The sequence below is a fragment of the Lepidochelys olivacea genome (assembly GCF_965140295.1).
Source record: "Lepidochelys olivacea isolate rLepOli2 genome assembly, chromosome: 1".
Classification (NCBI taxonomy): Eukaryota; Metazoa; Chordata; order Testudines; family Cheloniidae; genus Lepidochelys; species Lepidochelys olivacea.
This window is the reverse complement of record NC_140411.1, coordinates 216,955,644-216,978,629: the sequence shown is the minus strand read 5'-3', so window position 1 is coordinate 216,978,629 and position 22,986 is coordinate 216,955,644. Positions and strand designations below refer to the sequence as shown.

The 22,986-nt window shown below is 43.0% G+C and overlaps 1 protein-coding gene across 2 annotated transcripts; it reads left to right on the top strand.

Moving 5' to 3' along the window:
- The first annotated feature begins 993 nt into the window (after positions 1-993).
- On the top strand, positions 994-18,933 carry LOC311514914 (C-type lectin domain family 12 member B-like). Of its 2 annotated transcripts, none has more exons than XM_084617638.1 (6): positions 994-1,188; positions 10,603-10,701; positions 11,545-11,688; positions 15,474-15,628; positions 17,818-17,936; positions 18,675-18,933. In XM_084617638.1, exons 1-6 carry the CDS (start codon positions 1,098-1,100, stop codon positions 18,790-18,792), a joined length of 726 nt encoding a protein of 241 aa, XP_084473764.1. In that variant the 5' UTR covers positions 994-1,097; the 3' UTR covers positions 18,793-18,933. The 2 variants fall into 2 exon arrangements, with proteins under 2 accessions (XP_084473764.1, XP_084473765.1); XM_084617639.1 differs by lacking the exon at positions 994-1,188 and adding an exon at positions 5,588-5,731.
- The last annotated feature ends 4,053 nt before the right edge of the window (positions 18,934-22,986 follow it).

Sequence of the window (22,986 nt, the reverse complement as noted above, 5' to 3'; positions counted from 1 at the left end):
GTTGGTGGGATAGTGATAACTCCCAGTGTTGGTCCCACTCTGTTAATTGCATCACCTGCGCTCAGAAAGAGAATTGGCCTATACCTCTGAAAGCTCTGAATCCAGAGACTTTGTTCCCAGATGGCTGTCACTAGCCTTGCTGCTGAAGGAAGAGAGAAGCAAAGATGCTTGTGCTTCAAGCAGAAGGGGTAAGTGCTGAAGAAGGAACTAACTTCTTCTCCTACACATAGTTTACTTTTTGTTCTCCAAACTGCAGTTTTGATGATGTTGCAAATCCTCACTGAAGCTACTTTGTTAGGTTCTCGGGGATAGATGAGGTATAAGAATCTGGACAGTGTCCTGCATAATGTCTCATATTGTCTATATTTTCTCATCTGTAACTTGCTGAATATTTTAAACCTCACTTCTTTAAGGAAACCATAATACCTGCTGGAGTGAATTCCTCTTGGAGAAAATTACTGTTAGATGCTTTCTCAGAGAAGGTTAACTCTGTTCTTACTGGAAAGAGGAAATATGGATGTGAGTGGCAGTGTAAATGTGAGTCAAGAGCTACAAGAGGGGCAGAGTTCTCAGCTCACAAATGGTGACTGTCAAGGGGCCCCTGATTTGGGTGGAACCTTAGCATAGGTCATGCCCCCTTTTTTTGCTCAACTGTCAGGGAGTACAAAGCAAACCACAGACACTGGCTGTGTAGGCCATCTGGCTTGCTGGGAAGTATAGGCAGAGAACTTTGCAGTCTGGAAAAACCCCTATCTGCAGGGAGAGAGATGGAATTCTCTGCCGAAGGGCTGTGTTTTCTTCAGATTTTGCAAAGAGAAGTAAGTGGAGGGCAGATGAGCCAGAAGGGAGGTAGAGGAAGAAAGAGAGGGGGACAATTCCTCAGTCAAAGGGGAACATTTCTCTTTTGTAACATCCTGTCAGAGGAAGTTCTGGGCCACTCTGTTCTGATATCCGGGTTGCATCATTTGTATCTACCAATGCATTAAAAAAGGAGCCCTCTCTAAAACAGCAGATCTTGCTCCTTGCTCAAAAGCTGCAGAGCCTGAAACATGCTATAACTGTTTGATTTGAAATTTAAGCTTCCCTCTTCACCAGCTATGACAGAGGAAATAACATATGCGGATCTGGAATTTAATAAATCGTATGCACTGGAAAATGTCCCAAAGCCTGACGCTCCTGAGAAAAAAGGTACAATCTCTATGGGGCTTTTTAGTTATTGTGCTAAAAGTAGCTGGGCTGGGAAGTGCTCTCAACCTAATCTTAGGCAGAGTGGGCCAAATTTGATCCTCTAACTCTACTCTTGGTAGAGTCACACCAGTGGTGAATTTGTCCTGTTTTACTGTCATTATTAATTAACAGAAGTGTGGAAGCATGCACATTGGTGTTCAAAGCGTGAGGGAGATGCTGTCTCTACCCTGAAGATTTTCTTATGTAGGGAACCAATCCTGGAAACACTAACTGCTGAGAGTAATACTTTTTGCCATGAGTAGTCCTATTCACTTGGATAGATTACCCATAGGAATGAGCAGTATGCCAGGTAATAAGTGTTTGTGGGATCAGGCTCTAGAGAACAGTTTGACATGCTAGAGAAGATATTGTGTCATCAGTTCATAATCATTTCTGCAGAATCATCCATGGCACGATGCAGCCTAGATTAGGATTTTAAAATTCTCAAACTCTGGTCCATGGGGAGGAGAAGATCTTTGTTTGCTTTCATGGTTAACCTGCTCCAGGTTGCATCTTTCTCATGGGAGATTGTAACATTTGGTGACAAATTATAACTCGAGTTTCTGGAGCAGAGTGTTTGTGTTGTCTCCATGTGAGGGGGTGAACACAGCCAGAGAAGAGGGAAACACTTTAAACAGTCAACGCTGCATTTTCAAAAAGAGACCAAGGTGACATTAGAAAGCGGAAGAAAAAACCCTAAAAAGCCAAACCCCAGTTCGTGGAACCTTTTCACAAAACAATGAATGAGAGTTTATTTAATCAAAACACGTACAAATCAGGAAATTGGTTTGCTGTGGCCTCCTGACCAATTCAACCACAGAGCCCCCGTGCTGTTCTCTGCAGCAGAGTAATTGAAATAGAAAACTACTTCCCTTTTCTGGTTAACTGTCAAAGAGGACAAAGCGTTTTGCCTTCAGGCTCAAGCTGGGGGCTGTAGCTTGGTAGGGAAGGTGGAAGGTTTTTTCATCTTTACATTCAAATACATGTCAGATTATTTAGCAGTTTTGCCATTTTTCTGAAAGTAGCAATCACCAAACAGCATCAGTGTGTTCTCAGCCCTGATTCCTGGCTGAGGCAGAGGAGCACACAGCATGATTCAGGAGGGGAATGTGCAAAGTAGCTTTAAGCCACTGACACTTACTATAACCACTTCCAGGAACTTGACTGTGTTCTGTCTTTCTAGCAATCTAATTGAATTGAATTCAGTGGGGTTAGTCCTCATTTGCACCAGTCCCTGTGGGAGGAGAAGTGGAGCCATATTTATTTTCAATAAAAGCAAAGTTTATTTTGCCTCCAGTAGAGAGTAAAGAGAAAAACCACAAAGTAAATAGAAGGGGCCAGATCCTCAGTTGTGCCAAAGCTCTATTCAGTGCAGCTGAGAAAGGAGGGGATAAAGGAGAGCTGAAGCCACATGTGCTGATTCTGAGGTCAATGGGGCTGGCCTATTCCTTAGTGTAATTTATAGCAGCCTCGGACATTCTCTAAATTATGCCTGTCTGCAACAGTCCCCAAGGGGCTGCCTCATAGTGGTGATCACTGAAATTCAGGGGCACTCTGGCAAAGGGGGCTAGACTTTGGGTTGAGGTTGGCCACTGAGGCAGGTGCGAGTCCCCAAACCTGCTGTTAACCTCCCCGGAAGGGGGTAAGTCTGGAGTAGTGGGCACTGCTGGAGGGCAGTGTCCTGAAGTGGATAGATAAATAAAATAAATAAAATAAACACCACGCCCTTATGTTGGTGGTATAGTGATAACTCCCACTGTTGGTCCCACTCTGTTAATTGCATCACCTGTGCTCAGAAAGAGAATTGGCCTATATCTCTGAAAGGTCTCTCAATGCAGACTCTTTCTTCCCAAGTGGCTGTCACTAGCCATGTTGCTGATAGGAAGAGAGAGAAGCAAAGATGCTTGTGCTACAAGCAGAAGAGGTAAGTGCTAAAGAGGGAACTAACTTCTTCTCCTATGCATAGTTTACTTTTTATTCTCCAAAGTGACATTTTGGTGATAATGCAACTCATCACTGAAGCTACTTTGTTAGATGTTCACATACCACAGAGATAGGTGAGGTATAAGAATCTGGACAGTGTCCTGCATAATATCTCATATTGTCTATATTTTCTCATCTGTAACTTGCTTAATTTTTTAAGCATCACTTCTTTAAGGAAACAACAATGTCTGCTGGAGTGAATTCCTCTTGGAGAAAATTACTGTTGGATGCTTTCTCAGAGAAGGTTAACTCTCTTCTTACTTGGACAGAGGAAATATGGATGTGAGTGGCAGTGTAAATGTGAGTCAAGAGCTACAAGAGGGGCAGAGTTCTCAGCTCACAAAGGATGACTGTCATGGGGCCCCTGATTTGGGTGGAACCTCAGCATAGGTCATGCCCCCTTTTTTTGATTAACTGTCAGGGAGCACAAAACAAACCACAGACACTGGCTGTGTAGGTCATCTGGCTTGCTGGGAAGTGTAGGCAGAGAACTGTGCAGCCTGGAAAAAAACCCTATCTGCAGGGAGAGAGACGGAGTTCTCTGCCGAATTTAAACACAAATTTAAAGGTTGGGACACTCGGAATTTTGGTTAATAACTAAAATAATTTCAGAGAGTGTTTTCTTCTTTGATCAGTCCAAATGAATTACCTGTACTTGCAAACACTTAAGCACATCAGTAATTCACCTGGGCTATTCATTTGAGTAAAGATAATATTGTGCAAAGCATTTGTAGAATTGGGCTCTATTGGAACACAGGTTAACATTTGGATAATTTAAATTTAATTTTCCTTCTCTATGTTTCTAACAACTGAGATGATGAAAATGTTAATGTCTATAATATTTTTCAGTTAATTGGAGGGAGAAACAAAACAAACCCCATATTATGGCCTGATTCTCAGTCACCCTAAGGCTGGTTTACACCAATCTGAAAGTGCAAAGACATCTTAAAGTAGGTGTAAATTTCATCCACACTCACTTAAAGATCCTTTACACTGCCAGAGTGGTGTAAGGTGGTCCTACTGTAAATGAGAATCAGTCCTATTTCTGTTAGCAATTCATATTGTGACATCATTTACAATCTGCTCCTGATCCACATGTTGTAGCCCTTGTTTCATTTCACAATGGTGTACGTCCCACATCTGCATTCCCACATCTAATTTAAACTCTCTGGAATCTCTCAGTATCACTGAGTACTTGACCACCTCCCCAAAGGAGTCTGTTTCTGTGTCTCAGTTGCTCTGGCTGTTACAAAACTTGCCCTAATGCTGTATGGTCAGGAGCAGTGGGAATCCCTGTGGCCCACAGAAATACAGTGGATCTCTCTGGTGCACCAGATAACACACCTGGTGCTCTGTCTGCTAGGAGGGTGCAGCATGCACTGTCTTCCAAGGCTAGCCAGTTCCTTCCCTCCTTCCTGTCCCCTTTCAGAGCCTTACACTACAGGGTGTGCTAGAAAGGAGCAGTCACTGCACTGAGAAGAGTGCAGGGTCTACAATTTTTGCTGGCCCTTATGGAGGAGGCACAAAAGCCAGCACACATGTTGCATCCTCCTTTTACCTTCTTGTGCAGCCTCAAAACCTGTCCCTTTGCCTGAACTTTTCCTTGTGTCAAAGACTATCCCCTTAGGCCTAGACAAGCAAGATTCCAGGAATGTTAATAAAGCTGAAGTCTCACATATCAGAGCACAAGCAGTGGTTCCCAGGCATTGGCCCCGATCCCTGGAGCACTCCTTGCTCTTTCTGACCTGAGCTGGTAGAAACCAGGTGCCAGATGATGTACATTGGACTATAAATCAATTATCAATACACTGATTTATACCAGCCAAGGATCTGGGCCCAAGTACCTGGACTTGGGCTTCTGCATGGTCACATTGAACTCTAACTCCTGGGGACAGAACCTAGTCTCTGGAGCACTCTCAGCACCCTGTGGCAAGCGACAAGGACTGAGAATTGATCCCAAGCCTGCTGCTGGACTGTGCAGAGTGCTAACCCCTACGACATGCATCTGGTCATAACAGAACATGACCATAATGCTGTGAAAATCCTGTATTCATCCCCACATATGAATCCTGACCCTGCAGTTCTGCAGAAACAAGTTGCCTCTTTAAAAACCAAAGCACAGAATTTACACAGACAGATGTTGCAAAGAGAAATAAGTGGTGGGTAGATGGGTGAGAAGGGAGGCAGAGGAAGAAAGAGAGGGGGACTGTTCCTCAGTCAAAAGGGAACATTTCTCTTTTGAAACATCCTGTCATAGGAAGTTCTGGGCCACTCTGCTCTGACATCCGGGTTGCATCATTTGTATCTACCAATGCATTAAAAAGGAGCCCTCTCTAAAATGACAGATATTGTTCCTCACTCATCTGCTGCAGAACCTTGAATGTGCCTTAACTTTTTGACTTGAAATATAAGCTTCCCTCTTCACCAGCTATGACAGAGGAAATAACATATGCGGATCTGGAATTTAATAAACCTTATGCACTGGAAAATATCCCAAAACCTGCCGCTCCTGAGGAAAAAGGTACAATCTCTAAGGAGCTTTTTTGGTTATTGTGCTTAAATTAGCTGGACTGGGAAGTACTGTCAACCTAATTTTAGGCAGAATGGGCCAAATTCACTCCTCTAAATCCATGACTGTCAGTAGAGTTACACCAGTGGTGAATTTCTCCTTTTGTTTTATTGTCATTATTAATTAACAGAAGCACAGAAGCATGCACTGTGCAGTTCAAAGCATGGAGGGAGATGTTGTCCCTCCCCTGCATATTTGTATAATGTAAGGATCCCTGCAAACACTAACTGCTGAGAGCACTTTCTACCATGAGTAATCCTATTGACTTGAATGGGACGACCCATGGGAGTGACCAGTGTGCAAGGTAGTGTTTGTGGGATCAGGTTCTAGAGTAGAGTTTGAGAGTCTAGAGGACATATTGTGCCATCCATGGGGATTTTGGCAGAATCAACAATGGCAGGATATTGCCCTAGATTAGGATTTTATAGTTGTCAAACTCTGGTCTATGGGGGAAATAGGATCTTAGTTCTCTTTCATTTTTGACCTGCTTCCTTCTCACGGGAGGTTGTAACATTTGGTGACAAATGATAACTCACTTTCACAGTATAGAGCGTTTGTGATGTCTCCATGCGAGAGGGTGAACAGAGCCAGAGAAGAGGGAAATACTTTAAATAGTCAAAGGTCCTTTTAAAAAAGAGACCATGGGAATATTTGTAAATGCAAGAATTAAAAAAAAGGCTCAAAACACAAACTCTGTTTCACAGAGCCTTTTTCTGAAACAATGAACGAGAGATTAGTTAAATACAAAACTCTCCAGACAGAACTTTTGTTTGCTCTGGCTCCCTGACCAGTTTGGACCTCAGAGCCCCAGGCTGATCTCTGCAGAAGGGCTTGCATTCAGCTAGGGAAACCTCAGATCCCGAGTGAATCAAACTGAAACCACTTCCTTTTTTCCTTATCTGTCAGAGACCACTTGTGATGCTGTCAGGCTCCAGCTTGGGGCTGTACCTCGGTAGGGAAGGTGGTAGGTTATTTTGCCTTTACATTCAGATAAATGCCAGATTATTTAGCAGTTTTGTCATTTTTAGGAAAGTAGCAATCACCAGACGGCATCAGTGTGTTACAGGCCCCGATTCCTGGTTCAGGCAGAGGAGCACACAGCATGATTCAGTAGGGGAATGTGCAAGAATGTCTGGAAACCATCTTTGTTCTATCCCCAATCCTGGGCCAATTGTGCTCTAAGCCAGTCCTCTGGTATCAGTTAGAGCACTCTGAAGGCTGTTCCAACTTTGCTGCAGGTACTCGTGACCATAAATGGTCATTGGAGGAGGAGCAGTTGGGGATCACCGGTTCAGGGAAACCCCAGTGGTGTCTTCTTTTCTGGAGCCACCGGTTTACACCAGCCATAGGGAAGGAAGTTAGCATCAGAGCTATTACACTGGTGTTACCCTCCTGTGCCAGCTATGCCACAGTGTCTCAGAGGTGCTGTGCATAGGGGTCACAGCAGAGTTAAGGATCTGGGCCATTTAAGTATTCAAAAGTGCCCAGAACCTGGGCTGACAGGCAAAGAAAGAAATCCTGTTTCTGACACTGACCAGTGTCAAAGATTTCAGAAGAAGACATAATAGTCTGCCCCCAGGAACGTGTTGTAAGAAGGCACACAGGTTTCTCAGTGCTCTCTGGACACACATTGATTGTAGCCAGATTCTTTGCAGCATCTTTTGAGGAGGGCAGTGCAACAGTTCAGAGATGGACCTGTTGTAAGTTGTGCAGCCAGCTCATCTGGTGAGGAGGGAGTGGTCGGGGGGGATTAGGGGGAGGCTCACAGGACAGGGGCCTGATGGAGAGGTCCAGAGAGCTGGGGGGAAGGGCAGGCAGGGAGAACCCTCCTGAATAACCCACTCGAGGAAGGCCTGAGAGACAGGCAGTAAGGCTGCCCTCACCTCCTGGTGTATACAAAAGGAAGTATTTCTTCACGCAATGCAGAGTTAACCTGTGGAACTCTTTGCCAGGGGATTTTGTGAAGGCCAAGACTATAACAGGGTTAAAAAAAGAACTAGATAAATTCATGGAGCACAGGTCCATCAAAGGCTATTATCCAGGATGGTCAGGGATAGTGTCCCTAGCCTCTGTTTGCCAGACGCTGGGACTGGGAAGCCGGGGATGGATCACTTGATGATTACCTGTTCCGTTCATTCCCTCTGGGGCTGCTGGCATTGCCACTGTTGGAAGACAGGATACTGGGCTAGATGGACCTTTGGACTGACCTCGTATGGCTGCTCTTATACACCGTCGAACTTGAGGGATGGAGAGCCCCATGTGCTGGCCAAGCGACAGGGATCCAATTGTTTTACTCCAGGAGGTCTCCCCGATTCTGGTGATACCTGTCAGGACCAACTTCTGGCTCACCAAGGGGGACTCCGCCACCTGTACACTGAGCTGGGGGTTGTGTAGCAGAGGTTCTGCAAAGAGGTCCTCCTTCCTGGCGGCCACCATGGACCTGGTCATCAAGTCCAGCTTCCAGGTCCTGAGGATGTCCCAGTAGAAGACCGGCAACTCAGACAGGTCTTGCAGAAGACCCCTCAGATGGAGGTAGAAGAGCTGAAGGTTGTATCAGAGCCCTCAGAGATGGTGGAGGAAGGCGTGCACCAGAAAACTCTACACTGGAGTACCTGCACCATAAAGGAGTCTCTGCAGGGCCTAAAGGTGGTAGACATGGACCTTACTGCGAAGGCAGGGCAGGTCCTGTCCACCCTCTCCCAGGAGGAGACTCAGGACCCCCACAGAGACCCAGTGCAGCTTCAGCCAAAAGAACTCCAAAATTTTCTTCTGGAGTCAGGCCAGGATACCTGGGGGCTGGCTTAGGGTGTTGATCCGGTGCCAGAGCATCCCCATCCTCTGTAAAGTAAGGGAAAGAACCCTAGTTAGTCAGCTTCACACCTGGGAGTGATTAACTAATTGTCTCCTGCCCAGAAGAGGCAGAGCTAGCTAGGCTTTAAAAGTAGACTGAGGGAGCTCAGCTGGGGGAAGAAACTGCAGAGGAGGCAGGTCTCTCTGGCAGAAAGAAGTCATGGGATAAGTTTTAACAGATAGGGTACAATGGCGGAAGAACAATACAGGATCAGGTTAGGCTTCTGCAGGGGAAGCCCTGTGTAAAGGCCAACAAGGGTCTGTGCTGACCATCTGTAGCCCTTGCAGTGGAAGAGAGTCTGTTGGAAACTTGTGTAGCTGCAGCCCTTTCCAAGCAGACCTTTCACCATTTCTGAGTCTGCCCTATCAGAAGCTGGCTCAGTGTCTTTGTGGGTATGTGGGAACCAAGGAGGAAGGAAGGAAGGAAGGAAGGAAGGAAGGAAGGAAGGAAGGAGAACCAAGCAGCAAAATAAGGCATTTCCAGAATGCAGAGCTTTTAGTCACTGAATTCATTATTAGTTTTCATAGATTCCAAGCCAGATAGGACCATTATGAGCATCTAGTCTGACCTCTTGCATCTAGTCTGACCTCTTACATAGCACAGGCCATAGAACTTTCCAAAAATAATTCCTAGAACAAATCTTTTAGGCCATGTCTACGCTATGACTTATGTCGTTCAGGGGTGTGAAAAAACCACTCCCTGAGCAACATAAGTTTTGCCAGCATAAGTGGTAGTGTGCACAGTGCTATGTCAGCGGGAGAGATTCTCCCGCGGACATAGTTACCACCACCGATGGAGGTGTTTTTATTAAGTTGACAGGAGAGCACTCTCCCCTTGGCATAGAGCAGCTACACGATCAATCTTGCAACGGCGCAGCTGCATCGGCACAGACGTAAGCTCGCTAGTGTAGACACGGCTTTGGAAAAACATCCAATCTTCACTTAAAAATTGTCAGTGATGGAGTATCCACCACACCCCTGGGTAAATTGTTCCAACAGTTAATTACTCTCACCATTAAAAATTTACACTTTATTCCCAGTCCGAATTTGTCTAGCTTCAACTTTCAGGCTTTGGATCGTGTTATACCTCTCTCTGAAAGATTAAAGAGTCCATTATTAAATACTTGTTCCCCATGGAGGTACTTATAGATTATAATCAAGTCACCCCTTAGTTAAAATAAAGAGATTTTGCTCCTTGATTCTATAACTATAAGACATGTTTTCTAATCCTTTAATTATTCTCATGGCTCTTCTCTGAACCCTCTCCAATTTATCAACATTCTTCTTGAACTGTGAGCACCAGAACTGGACATAGTATTCCATCAGCAGTCACACCAGTTTCTGTTTAACATTCTCCAGAGATACAAGTGGAATGGGAAAGAGTGTACTCACCATATGATGAGACGGCATCATCTGCTTTCCCCCCAAATACAGCACAGAAATATATATTAGCATGTCTGCCTTTTTTGCATTATTATTGGTAATTCTATCATATCTATCTATCAATGGACCAATACCATTGTCAGGATTCTTTTTGTTCCTAATATATTTAAAAAACTCCTTCTTATTGTTCTTATTTCTGCTGCCCTAGATAGCTCCCTGTGTCCTTTGACTTCCCTTATCAATTTTCTACAATTCCTAATTTCTGATTTATATTAATTCCCCTTTATTCCATTTGCTATGTATTTAATTATTATTATTTTTTACAGCTGCCTTTAATTCTACTCTAAACTAGTTTTTTTTTTAAACTTAGCACAGCCTTCTTCCTCAATTGTGGGCTTATGGCATTGGGGACATCTAGTAAGGTGTTGTTTAAAGATTCCCAATTATCGTTCAATTTTTTTCTGATTAAATTCTTCCTCCCAGCTGGTTTGGATGTGGTTTATAATTGTTTTCAGCATTGTGAAATTGGCCCCACTAAAGCACCAATTATATATATTACTGGTCTGGACTTTTTTCTGCTGTTTCTGCAGGGCGCCCCACTTCATCCCCCACATGGCGTCTGGCTGCCCTGACTTTCCTCACATTGTGCTTGGCATTGCTGGTAGGGCTATTAGCCCTGGGGATTGTGTGTAAGTATCAATACTTTTTTATTTGGTGAATTTGATACAGGTATCTATCCATCCCCTGTAGTCTGAAGTTGTTGATTTAACCATCGCACAGGTACAGCATGAGCAGTGGTAATGCAAGCTTCCCAGACACACTATCACCCCTTAAGGACAGGTTTCAGAGTAGCAGCCGTGTTTCAGCTGTAGCTCATGAAAGCTCATGCTCAGATAAATTGGTTAGTCTCTAAGGTGCCACTAGTCCTCCTGTTCTTATCACCCATTAATGTACTTTACCTTGGTTGAGCTCCAGAGTAGTGTTATTGCTGCAAGTGACAATTTCTGGAGCCCACTCACTCCTTAACCTCTCTACTTAAATTGCCAAAGGGAAGCCTTTTGGTGACATCAAGTTATGATGCTCTTTTTTGTGATATGGAAACCAGTCCCATGAGGAACTGGGTGACATCCACTAATTCATTTCACACTGAACACTTATAAGGTGGGGATGTTTTTCAGTTACTATTGACCTGCGCTGGATATCAATTGGTGACAAAAAGGTGAAAGGCTTTGTATCTCATTAAAAAGCCAGCTCATTTTATTTAAAATTTATTTTAAAATAGAAAAATTACACTAAACCTGTAATGGCAATACTAAAGGTTACTACCCAAAACAAGGCACAAAATTTAAACCAGACGAATAGAATAACCAAAAATTTAAAAAAAACAGATGACTGGCACCAGACTCCTTGTTGTTTTTGTGGATACAGACTAACACGGCTACCCCCGGATACAAAAATTAAAAGAGGACAAAGATAGGAATAATTTTTATTCATAAATTATAAGAATACAAAATGCTTTTTGTGAATTTCAGTTTTTCAGGTTTCCAGTGACTTCCAGAAACAGATTGGAAACCTCAAGCAAAACCAGGAAACTCTGCAAACAAGTTCCTCAAAAAGGCTGCAAGACATGAAAGACAATTTGTGTCTGAAAGGGGAAGAAAAAAATAAGAATAATGGTAAATAGGATTGTTATGCAAATGGACTCCTGTCCTTTATTCCAGAATAGATACAGGTTGGGCAATGGTTGTACAATTTCACCTATTCTCTTCCAATTACACCCCATTAAATGACCTCTATACTTGCACTGAAAAGGACAATCACTAATTGTATGCAATTAGCAGAGAGGTGAGGTACAAGGGAATTCCTCCTTCTTGAGCCATTCAGCCCTTGTTTTCTCTGTTCAAATGGCTAAGAAAGCAAATAATTAATGCCAGTTATTATTGTGCTTTTGTGATGCTGACACCTTCCTCCTAGTAACTGAACTGGTACTATCTGACTGATTTCACATGGGCCATAAAACAGTATCAGATGGTAACTGTCCACTAGTGATGTTGCTTAGCGGTCTGTATAACAGCTTGGAAGATTAAGGATCAACTTTCATTCAGTTCCTCTAAGACTGGGTCATGAAGTGTGAAAGAAGCAGCATGTTCAGAGTCTGGAGAAGCAGGAATGCTTTATATCACTCAGCAACAGAGCTGGGCAACTGTTTTTGTTTTTTTTTGAATAGTAAATCATCAAAGGGGTGTCCAAAACTACTCGTCAACTTAGGTTGAAGTCAGACAAACTAAAAAATAACGAAAAAAATGAAAAAGTCAAATAAAAAAGTTTATTTTTATTTATTTATATCTGTCCAGAAAGTATAAGAGGACTGGACAGGTATTTCCCAAATTGTTTTGGCAAAAAAAAAAAAATAAAAAAATCAGGCTAGATAAACACAAGAATTTAGGTGCCATTCACAAAAGCAGAGCATGACTGGGAGAATGATTACAGTTTAGGTGCTAGGGCCCTCACCTGTGATGATGTCCCTGCTCCAAATATTTTTAAATTATTTATACAAAGTGGAATGGCTTCCACAAAATAGACTAAGAGAACCTCATCCAAGAATAGCCTCTAGCTCACTCTCCTGGGATAGAGGAGATAGAGGTTCATATCAATGCATCGGCGAAGGAAAACCAAATATCCCCTCCAAATGAATGCCCTACCTGCCGAGGTAAGGGTTCTAAGAGGGCCTCCTCCTCTGGCCATTTTCTCAATCTAGTCCTTTAAAAATGTCTGGAAACAAAACATTGTGGGATGAAGGAAACATTTTGTTCAACCCCAAACTGACTCTTTAGCAAATTTTTTCCATTGCGTTGATATTTTTCTAAACTAACAACATTCCATTTCTAAATGAATAGTTTCATTTTTAAATGTGGTTTCATTTAACATCAAGGAAAATTTTTTCAATTTTTCATTTCAGCGAGAAAATGAAAAAAACCCACCTCTGATTGGAAACTTACCATTTTTTTCAGATATTTTTGTTCAGTCCCTCATCTAAAAAAAAATGGTTTGGTTAGCTCTACTTTGCACTGCCCTCTTTGGCTAATTAAGGAGCAATATTGATTGGCTTCTAACGTGGATTCACTATGGAACCTCAAGGGTGGAGTACACGAGTTGCTTGCAAAACACTAGAAAAATAAGCAGAGCTGGAAAGATCATCAGAGTCTTTCATTGTGATGCCCAGTATCTCAGGGAGATGGGAAAAGTGATTTATTTCTGACCCTGGCTCTAGTGCCTAAGGTTACCAGTGGTCTGAGACTGGGGAAGAGGGATTGATAATCATTTTATAAATAGATCCTTAAGCACAATGGTTCACCAGTGGAAAACATGAACACATTTTGTTTTTGAAAAGGACAATGGAGTTTCATTTTCACCAGCACTAGTTTTGATCATATTGGAAGAGCAAGAAATTTTCACATGCATCCAGTAATGTCCCCTCTCTCTGAAACTGGAATTTAACACAGAGCATGAATGGGCTTTTCTAATCTAGCATCATCTATGGAAGGAAGGTCTTCAGCAAAGCAGACGCTACTTTCATAAAGAGAAGGATCTCTGTGGAACAGCCCTTATGTGAACATTGAGTTAGTGTGGTTTTTCCAGAACTGTGCAGAAGGAATAATTGGGACAGTGCTTTTGGAAAGTCAGGTCTGTTTGTGGGTGTAGAGATTTTGGGAGGGCTATTCTGTAAGTCTGGTGTCCCCACTGGGGCAGAGTTCAGATGACAGTGTGTATTCTGCATTGTATGGTGGTTGCTCTAGTAGGATGTGTGTTCCTAGGTTGAGGCATAGAGCAGAGGTTCTCAAACTGTGGTCTGCGGACCATCAGTGGTCTGCGAGCTCCATTCAGGTGGTCCACAGATACTTTCCTCTAAGGTGCGCGCCTGGGCAGCCACACACAAGAGAACGAAGGGCCACTCACCTAATTAGTGGAGCCTCTGCAAATTTCAAGTGGTCTGTGAAAAAAACCACTGGAGTAGAGGATATGCCCTGTTAGATGCCCTGACTTTTAACCACCTTGCTTTTGTGATTTTTGCCTTAGGTATGTTATGTATGAACTATCCTTTAAAGATAGTATAGGAGCAGATTCTCCTTTACACTGCTATGGGAGCCATTTACACTCCCTTTAAAGCACCATTACGTTGTCAGAGTGGTCTAAAGGGGCCTTACATAAAGGACATTCAGATTCATAATAATGTTATCAATTAAGATGGAAAAAGTCTTGATCCTGGTAGTTCATACCGTCTCCATCCCCATTCTCATTCTCTGGCCACTGCAAGATTGTTCACTAAAAAAAAAAGTGGCCTCTTTGCTGAGTCACAGCAGATTTCAGGGCCTGGTAGGGTCAGTTTTCCATTGGAAGAGAAATTAATCATGAGGAGTCTGGGTATTCTTAGTGCAAGTGGTTTCTTTACACTAGATACACCTGGAACAGAGGTGGTCACAAACAGCATACAGGCAATCCTTGCTTTCAGGAATCTCAGCCCACACATTAATGTCTGGGTCCCAGCAGGCAACTCTGTCCCAGAAATAAACTGTAGTTACAAAGATTAAGGGAAAGAGCAAATTCTCTTGCTGCTTGTAACAGCTTTATAAAAAAGAACCTGAATCACAAACCTAACAACAAAAAGAAAAGAAGTACTTGTGGCACCTTAGAGACTAACCAATTTATTTGAGCATGAGCTTTCGTGAGCTACAGCTCACTTCATCGGATGCATACTGTGGAAAATACAGAAGATGTTTTTATACACACAAACCATGAAAAAATGGGTGTTTATCACTACAACAGGTTTTCTCTCCCCCCACCCTACTCTCCTGCTGGTAATAGCTTATCTAAAGTGATCACTCTCCTTACATTTTTTCATGGTTTGTGTGTATAAAAACATCTTCTGTATTTTCCACAGTATGCATCTGATGAAGTGAGCTGTAACTCACGAAAGCTTATGCTCAAATAAATTGGTTAGTCTCTAAGGTGCCACAAGTACTCCATTTCTTTTTGCAAATACAGACTAGCACAGCTGTTACTCTGAAACCTAACAACAATACAGCATCTCTTCAGAGACTGCACACTGCTCTCATGCTGAGGAGCAGAACTTGTAAGACTATGTGTAGAAGCTCGATCTGGTGATTCCTGATATAACAACGTTCTCTGCTGCTGGGTTCAACACAGTTTCTACCTCTTCAGCAATGCAAAATCCAGCCCTTCTCAATGGAGATCGTATCATACTTTAAAAGAACTGAGACTCAGCAGATCATTTCACACAGGCTAGTGATAATCCCGGGCTTGGCCCGTGGAGGATCAGTGCCATATACATGACAGCTCTGCAACTTCTATGTGCATCTTTCCAGTCAATGGCAGTAGCCCTTGTATTCTAAATTGAACTGCTTAGGATGAGAAACAAAGACAATTTCTCTCTCTTTTTTAGGACCAAATTGTACACTCTGCCCTGCAAACTGGCAATGGATGGGAGGTGACACCTGCTTCTACATTTCAAGAGAGAAAAGGTCCTGGAAGCAGAGTCAAAAATTCTGTTCCTTACAGAATTCAACCCTTCTCATGCTACAAGACATGGAGAAGCTGGTAGAGCTCCTACCCAAGCCTCTTTTATTTTATCTGGATGTAAATTTCTCATAAGCCACCCAAGACAGAAAATGCAGTTTGGTTACTATAGCTCTATTGCCTCCTATCTACAGGGTGTGGTACATTGCAGTGAACAGTGCCTTTGTCAGACACTGGATAAATAGCTTGTGGAACTTACCACCATAGGATATTTTTAAAGCAAAGAGTAGATGTGAGTCTCTCAGATTCTGCTGTGGTTATGAACAATGGGTTTTCCACACAGAGCACTGCCTTCTGGGTGCTTTAAGGAGTAGGTTGATCAGTTCTATGTGGATAACACTTGTCCTGCTCTTCTGGCTGCTAGAGGGGTTCAAGGGCAGGATTTCCACACTTCCACATCAGATGGGCAGAGAGAGAGCAGGATTCACTTCTTCATTTACAATGTGGTAAAGTCGACATAAAATGTTAGCAATCTGATCTGGTAGATGTTTACACCCATGTAAATGACAACAGAAGGCACAGGACAATTGGGAATTAGGCCCCTATTGTCAGGCCAAGTCATGGGTGGCCTGTGGGCCTGGAGTGAGCTACTCAGTACTGGGGCTGAAGGTCAGAGATCAATCCGGGGCCAGGCCAGCTCAAAAGCACACAGTCAGATACTGTTACCAGATTGAGTGTGTGAGGCAAGAGTCTGGGTCAGGTTGGGCCACGGTCTTTCACTGAGGTCAGCAATCATCTTAAACCGAAGACAGTAAATCAGGGCCAGGAGCCAAGCATAGGTTGAGAGCTGGGAGCGTGGGATAAAGACAACATGCACTGAGGAGCAGCAAGGCAGAATCAACAGCAGAAGTCCACCAAAGCTCTGTTATTGCTCAGACAACTTCCAGAAACAGCTGTACTTCTAGCTGCCGTATGCAATGCAAGGGATGATTCGGATTTGCTGTCTAAAGCCCTATGCGGGTTTTGTCCAAGCTCCCTGGTAGCTAACTTCTTCTGCCATGGACTGTCACAAAGCAACTGAGGCCAGCTGAGTAGGTAGAATTAACCACTGCTAAGTTCAAATGCCTGGGGATGGAGAGACAGGGCATTCTAGTGAAGGAACCTGGAGTCTGGAATTCACTTCCTGTGCTGCTACAAAAAAAACATAATTTGTGGATCTTTAGGGCATGGAGCTGATCCCATGCCTTTCTTCAGGCTGTTGCTTATTGGAATTGGAGTTCAGTTGTTTGGTCTAAAGTTTATAACTGGATTGGGCATAGAGTTCTATTGTTTTTGACTTTTTGTTTAAAAGTCACATGTTCTACTAACTGGAGCACATGAATTCAGAGACTTGATATGGAAGCATTTTCTAAATTACAAAATAAAGAAATCCACCTTGCATTGGTGCGTGGACAAGGTAGCAGCTTTTCTAACTCTAATTTCTGTCGTTTTATGAAACTAGAAATAATATTTATCATAAATATTTCTTGTCAGTTTTCCCAACTATTATATGTTGTATCATATGTCAGAATCTGTCAGATTTCTAAAAGATTAAGACATGAGTTCATAGAAATTGTCCATCTTTGCATTTAGTTCAAATATTCTTTTATTCCGAGATTACCAAAGCATTTAGGCCCACATATTTAAAGGTATTTAGCTGCTTACGTGCTCAACTTTGCAATGCTGAACTGATTAGGAAACGATATCTCATTTTCAAACACATTTAGGCTCCGAAGTGCCCAAGTCACTTTTGAAAATGAGGATTAGGCTCCTAAATTAGTTAGGTGTTGCAAAGATGAGCATAGTTATGCCTAAATACCTTTAAAAATGTGGCCGTTAGGGCAGATTTGTAAAGGTGTTTATGCACCTAAAGATGTAGATAGACACCTAATGAGATTTTCTAAAGCACCCAGGCATCTATCTCCCATTGATTTTAATGGGTGTTAGGCACTTTAGAAAAATCCCACTCGGTGCTTATCTGCATAAATACCTTTTAAAAATCTGACTCACTTCAATGGTGACTTTTATATCTGTCCTGCAAGATTTCAATAATCTGAGACACTTGAACAGTCCTGTAATACAAATCCGGGATATATCATCACATCAGGAAGGGTGGACGCCATAGCTTTGGCTGGGAGTTCTCTCCCATCACTAATGTACATTAGTGGGGGTTTTTAAAGGTAAGAATATGAGTTCTTTATTTAAGTAATGTTGTTGTGATTTCCTCACAGAATCATGTACCTCCAAGACAGACTAGAGACTATTACTGGTTTGGATTATCATGTAAATCTGAAGGGAACGGCTGGCATTGGGAGGACGGCTCAGCTTTTTCAGCACAGAGAACTGATTGGTAATGAATATTTAGGGCCTGATTGTGGCCCATTCCAGGATCCCTGCAGGAGAGAAGCATAAGGCGCCCCCTTACTCTCCTGTGCTGCCTACCTGTGTTCTGACAGAGACGCACAGGGGCAATAACAGCCTTTGTGAGCTGCTAATCTCCGTTCTGCACAGGGCAGGGCGGGAGTGGGCAAACAAGGCTGGAGACTTGGCACTGGCCATGCGGAGCACTGGCTGGCACAGCTGAGCTGGCAGGAAGGGGCAGAAATCCAAACCAGTTGTAGGGCAGCTGTGCATTATTTACCCCCTAGGGAAACTGGCGAAGACACGAGGGTCCTGAACACACGCATAGAATGCACATGTCAGGACACAGTAAAACGATGCCTCATTTTCTAGGATGACAGTCTGTGTGCTACACCCTTAACCACTAGAGTCATTTTTTAAAGAGACCATTGTTTGATCTGGGTTTCCAACCTTTTGCGTAAGGAGGTTTTTGCAGACAGAGACCTCCCCAGTGCCCAGCTACAGGCCACCGTCCTTTTCCAGGAGCAGCAGCAGCAGCACACAGTGAATACTAGCTTCTGTAGCAGCTCACTCACGGTGCCTTCACCCTATTCTTAAAGGGGAAGTTCCCATTCCTCTTATTATACGATTTATGTCACCATTAACACAGATCTATACAATAATGAACAAATATTCAAAATTACTAAACACAAACAATGTTAATCTATTTCTAAAACATCTATTTCAGGGACCACGGATGTGGATACAATCAATGTGCATGCCTATATGACAGGAAAATGTATACAGATGACTGCTCACAGGAGCACTTATGGATCTGTGAGAAAGCAGCTGTCCAGCTGAGGTAAAGAAACATCACCAGAAGGAACACTGGCTCCATCAGTATGATGGGACATATACTCAGTGTATTTTGTTTTCTTGTGAGGTTTTTATACTTTTTTTCAGAATTTTCAGAGTGGGGATTAAAATCGGCGTTCTATTATATGCTACACCAGAACTTCTTGTTTCTTTCCCTCCACACTAGGGTTCAGTTATGAAAATCAAGACAATAACTGGAAAGAGTCTTAGGAAGTCACTTGCAAAAATAAGCTACTGTCAGCATCAAAATACCACTGCCATGCACTAGAGAGAACACAAAATCCATCAGTGCAGTTCTGACATGTGTAACAGACGCCAGATTGAAACTGGGAACTTCAGGCATAGCATGGAACCGGAGAAACTGGAAATAAACCCTGAGTTCCAACTTGAAATAATTTTTTTCTAAGTTTCATCACACTTCAGTTATTTCCCTCAGACAACCATAAACTAAAGGCTTGCCTACACTACAAAATTAAGTCAACTTAAGTGAAGTCAATGTACAGCCAACACAGTAATTAAAGTGGTGGGTTCACGTCCACACTATGTCCCATCTGTTGGTGGGACATGCCCCGACTAGGAGTGGTTCCACTGACTGAGGTAGGGGATTGTGGGACACTAACAGCTGCAGTTCAGCAGCCCTGGGGCTGACAGCCTCAGCTGTCAGCCTCCCCTCCCCTCTCACCCCCCGCTCCAGTGCTGACAGCCCAAGCTGTCAGCCAGGGGCCAGGCTCACAGCTGGAGCCCTCCCCCTGGCCCGGGTGCTGACAGCTCCAGCTAGTGCCTGGTGACAGCTCGGGCTGTCAGCACCAGGGTGGGGGGAGCTTCAGCTGTCAGCCCTACTCAGGGCTGACAGACAACAGGTGATGTAAATAACTCAGTGTCTACATGGACACTGCGCTGCTCTAACGACACCGACCTAAGGACAACACCTCTATTGAGGTGGAGTTATTGTTATAAAAAAGTGCTTATATGCTATTTTATATGAATGTTCAAAAAGTTTGTTCTTATAACTTAGCATAAGTGATTAAAGTAGTTGAAGCCTAAGGCCGAGGTCAAGATGACCTGAGAGGAATGCTGAAGAAGCAGCTACAAAACCAGGAGAGACTGCCTGTTATCACCGAAGATAAAAAAGAATGCAAGGAGTAGGACTGACTGTCTCCTGGAGCAAATCCGGCACCCGGCAACGGACTGTCCACTCAGCAACAGAACTGTCCAATGGAAAAGAGCAGAGACCCCTACTCAAATTGGGGGGCTGGACTTTGGACATGGGCGAGGACGGTGTTACCAACTGTAAAGGGTATAATTGCTTGCAATTTCTGAGGGGCAGGGTCCCTCTCCTGAGGCACCCAGCTCGAGCTGTATTTCTGTTAACTAATAAAAGACGCATATATAGATTAGACTCAGAAGTTAGAAGTTCGTGGGATCCTAGAGTCGAATCAAGCACCTAAATTGGTGAGAGCAAGGGCTAATTGTTTATTCCCCTAACAGTTTGGCCACCGCAGTAGGACTCTAGGCGACCATCATCGGGGCCTCTCGCCTCCAAACATCCACTTGGCGCCAACGGGTGAGTTCACCTGGGATCTTTGGCAGCGAGGGGTACCAAAGGGTGAGTCTTAAATTCCCACGTTCTAAATTCCAAATTTAGGTTTCTGGTTAAAGTGCACTTGGAACAGGTGTGTGGCCTGATCAGCTCCAGCTAGTGCCTGGTGACAGCTCAGGCTGTCAGCACCAGGGTGGCGGGAGCTCCAGTTGTCAGCCCTACTCAGGTCTGACAGACAACAGGTGATGTAAGTAACTCAGTGTCTACATGGACACTGCGCTGTTCTAACAACACCAACCGAAGCACAACACCTCTAGTTGAGGTAGAGTTATTATGTTGGTGTAGCGGGCAACTTACTTCAGCAGAAGCAGCATTCTAGTGTAGACACTGACATAATTAGGTTGACGTAAGCCACCTTGTGTAATCCTAACTCTATAGTTAAACTAGGCCTTTATCCTATTTCTCCTTGGTGATTTTACTCATCTGATACTTGTACAAAGTTTCTTCTATTTCAGACAGCCAGCTTGTTATTGTATAGATATAGTTATACATTAGCAACAAAAAGCCATTCTTTACAAAGAGTATAGAAAACCATTACAAATATTGCTACAGGAAATCAGAATCATATACTTGGCTGGATTTCAAAATGTCCTGGATTATTTCATGCTCATAATAACCTTTGCAATTTTACAAGTCGAAATAAGGATAATAACTAGATTGCTGTAATGTGCTCAACTTGTGACAACACTCGAAGACCACTCAAACTTAAGACAGTGCAGAATGCAGCTGCCTGATCACTTAGTTGTGTTCCTTTATTATACAGATATATTACTATGGTTGTGGTGCCTGGAAGGGTCACACTGAGAATGCTTACTCAGGGCAAACAGCAAGGAATAGAGTAGACAATCCCTAAAACTGGTGGTTTATTCTATAATTAGATTCAGCAAGCCAGTAACAAAACAACTTCTGTGACACCACATTGGAGAAGTCAAATACAATCCCCTTTAAGCAATCCAACCTTTGGCTCCCATCTAGACAGCCAATGCTAATATAGTGAAGGGTTATCGAAAACCTTATTCACCATAATTAAAGTTCTACCAATCCCAAAAGACCATTGACCTTACCCAAATACACCCTTACAGCCAATCCTTATTAACTAAATCTAAGATGTATTAATAAAAGAGAGTTATATATAGTTAAGAGATCAACATACATACAAATGTGTGTAAAGTCCTTAGGTCAGTTTCATAGCAGAGATGGTGAGACTGCTGATTTGTAAAAGTCTTTCTGGAATCAATTTAAAAGGTTACAGTCCAATAGACGTTTCAGATGTAGAGTTTGTTCAAGTTCTTCCATGAGAATTCCAGGGTAAATCCAGAGTAAATCTGGAGACCTCAGTCTTGTGGCTAAGACCTTCTCTGTCAAAGTTTAAGTAAACCTGATATAAAAAGGATCAGGCCTGAAGCTTTCTTTATATCTGAAGCAATCTGGGTGCTGACAGGTAATCCCACCACATGGGCTTTGATGAAAGCAAGCAGAGAGTTTGATCTTTATTCAATGGGTCCTTTCTCAGAAAATACATTAAGCAATAACTATTCAAATTACTAAAACAATTCATTATATCAGATAATTAAGCTGAAGACAATATAAGTAATGTTATTATGTCCTATAGCATCTTGCATCTTTGATTTTTGAGTCAATAGAATACAGTAATGAATCATTAAGAGACGGGAATTGGATTTTAGCATCTACAAGCTAATTAGATCACATGGTTAAACTTCTAACAAGATATAGGTAAACACAGACAAATACACTTAGCTTCTAGTCTTGATTCTCTAATAATACAGGCAAACATGTTAAAGATTTAAGACTTCTTAATACGGCTTTGACAATGATCTACGAGGAATGGCCCTGTTTACCATTGTGACGGGACAAGGCCAGATGGCTATAGAAAAGTAGCTGGGTTTTTTTGAAGCAGAAAAGAATTTTATTTGTGTAACACTTACAAAGAATCACCAAAAAGGATAAATCAAAACTATGCAACAAAACAAAAGCAAACACAAGGTATAACACAGCAGCCTTCAGGAGGGAGAAGTGTTCAGGCTAGCCTGGGCCCAGAGCAGGGGGGCTTCCTCGACACTCGTGGTCTTCCACCCACTCAAGTTAACTAGTGCCACAACCAGTGTCACCGATTTATAGAAAAGTAGTGAGAGATAGATATATTAGCTCCAGGCTAAACAAATCCCTGGTACCAGGTTAAGTGAAATGGAAGCTGCTCCAGGTCAATTAAGACACCTGGGGCCAATTAAGAACTTTCCAGAAGGCAGGGAGAATGCTAGGTTGATTGGGACACCTGAAGCCAATCAGGGGCTGTCTGAAACTAGTTAAAAGCCGCCCAGTCAGTCAGGTGGGTGTGCATGTCAGGAGCTGTGGAAGGAAGTTCTGCTGTTGGAGAGGCTGAGTAGTACTCACCATATCAGGCACAAGGAAAGAAGCCCTGAGGTAAGGGTGAAGTGGAGCTTGAGGAAGTGAGGGCTGTTGTGGGGGAAGTAGCCCAGGGAATTGTACATATCATGTTTCTAAAAGGTCAGCTACCATAGCTGATACTATTAGGGTCCCTGGGCTGGAGCCTGGAGTAGAGGGT

What these genes read in the sequence shown, in the direction of transcription:
- LOC311514914 (XM_084617638.1), top strand. Translation starts at nt 1,098, where the DNA reads ATGACAGAGGAAATAACATATGCGGATCTGGAATTTAATAAATCGTAT. An exon ending in TACAAGACATGGAGAAGCTG is followed by an intron (nt 15,629 to 17,817) that starts GTAGAGCTCCTA and finishes ATTTCCTCACAG; the next exon opens with AATCATGTACCTCCAAGACA. An exon ending in TCAGCACAGAGAACTGATTG is followed by an intron (nt 17,937 to 18,674) that starts GTAATGAATATT and finishes CATCTATTTCAG; the next exon opens with GGACCACGGATGTGGATACA.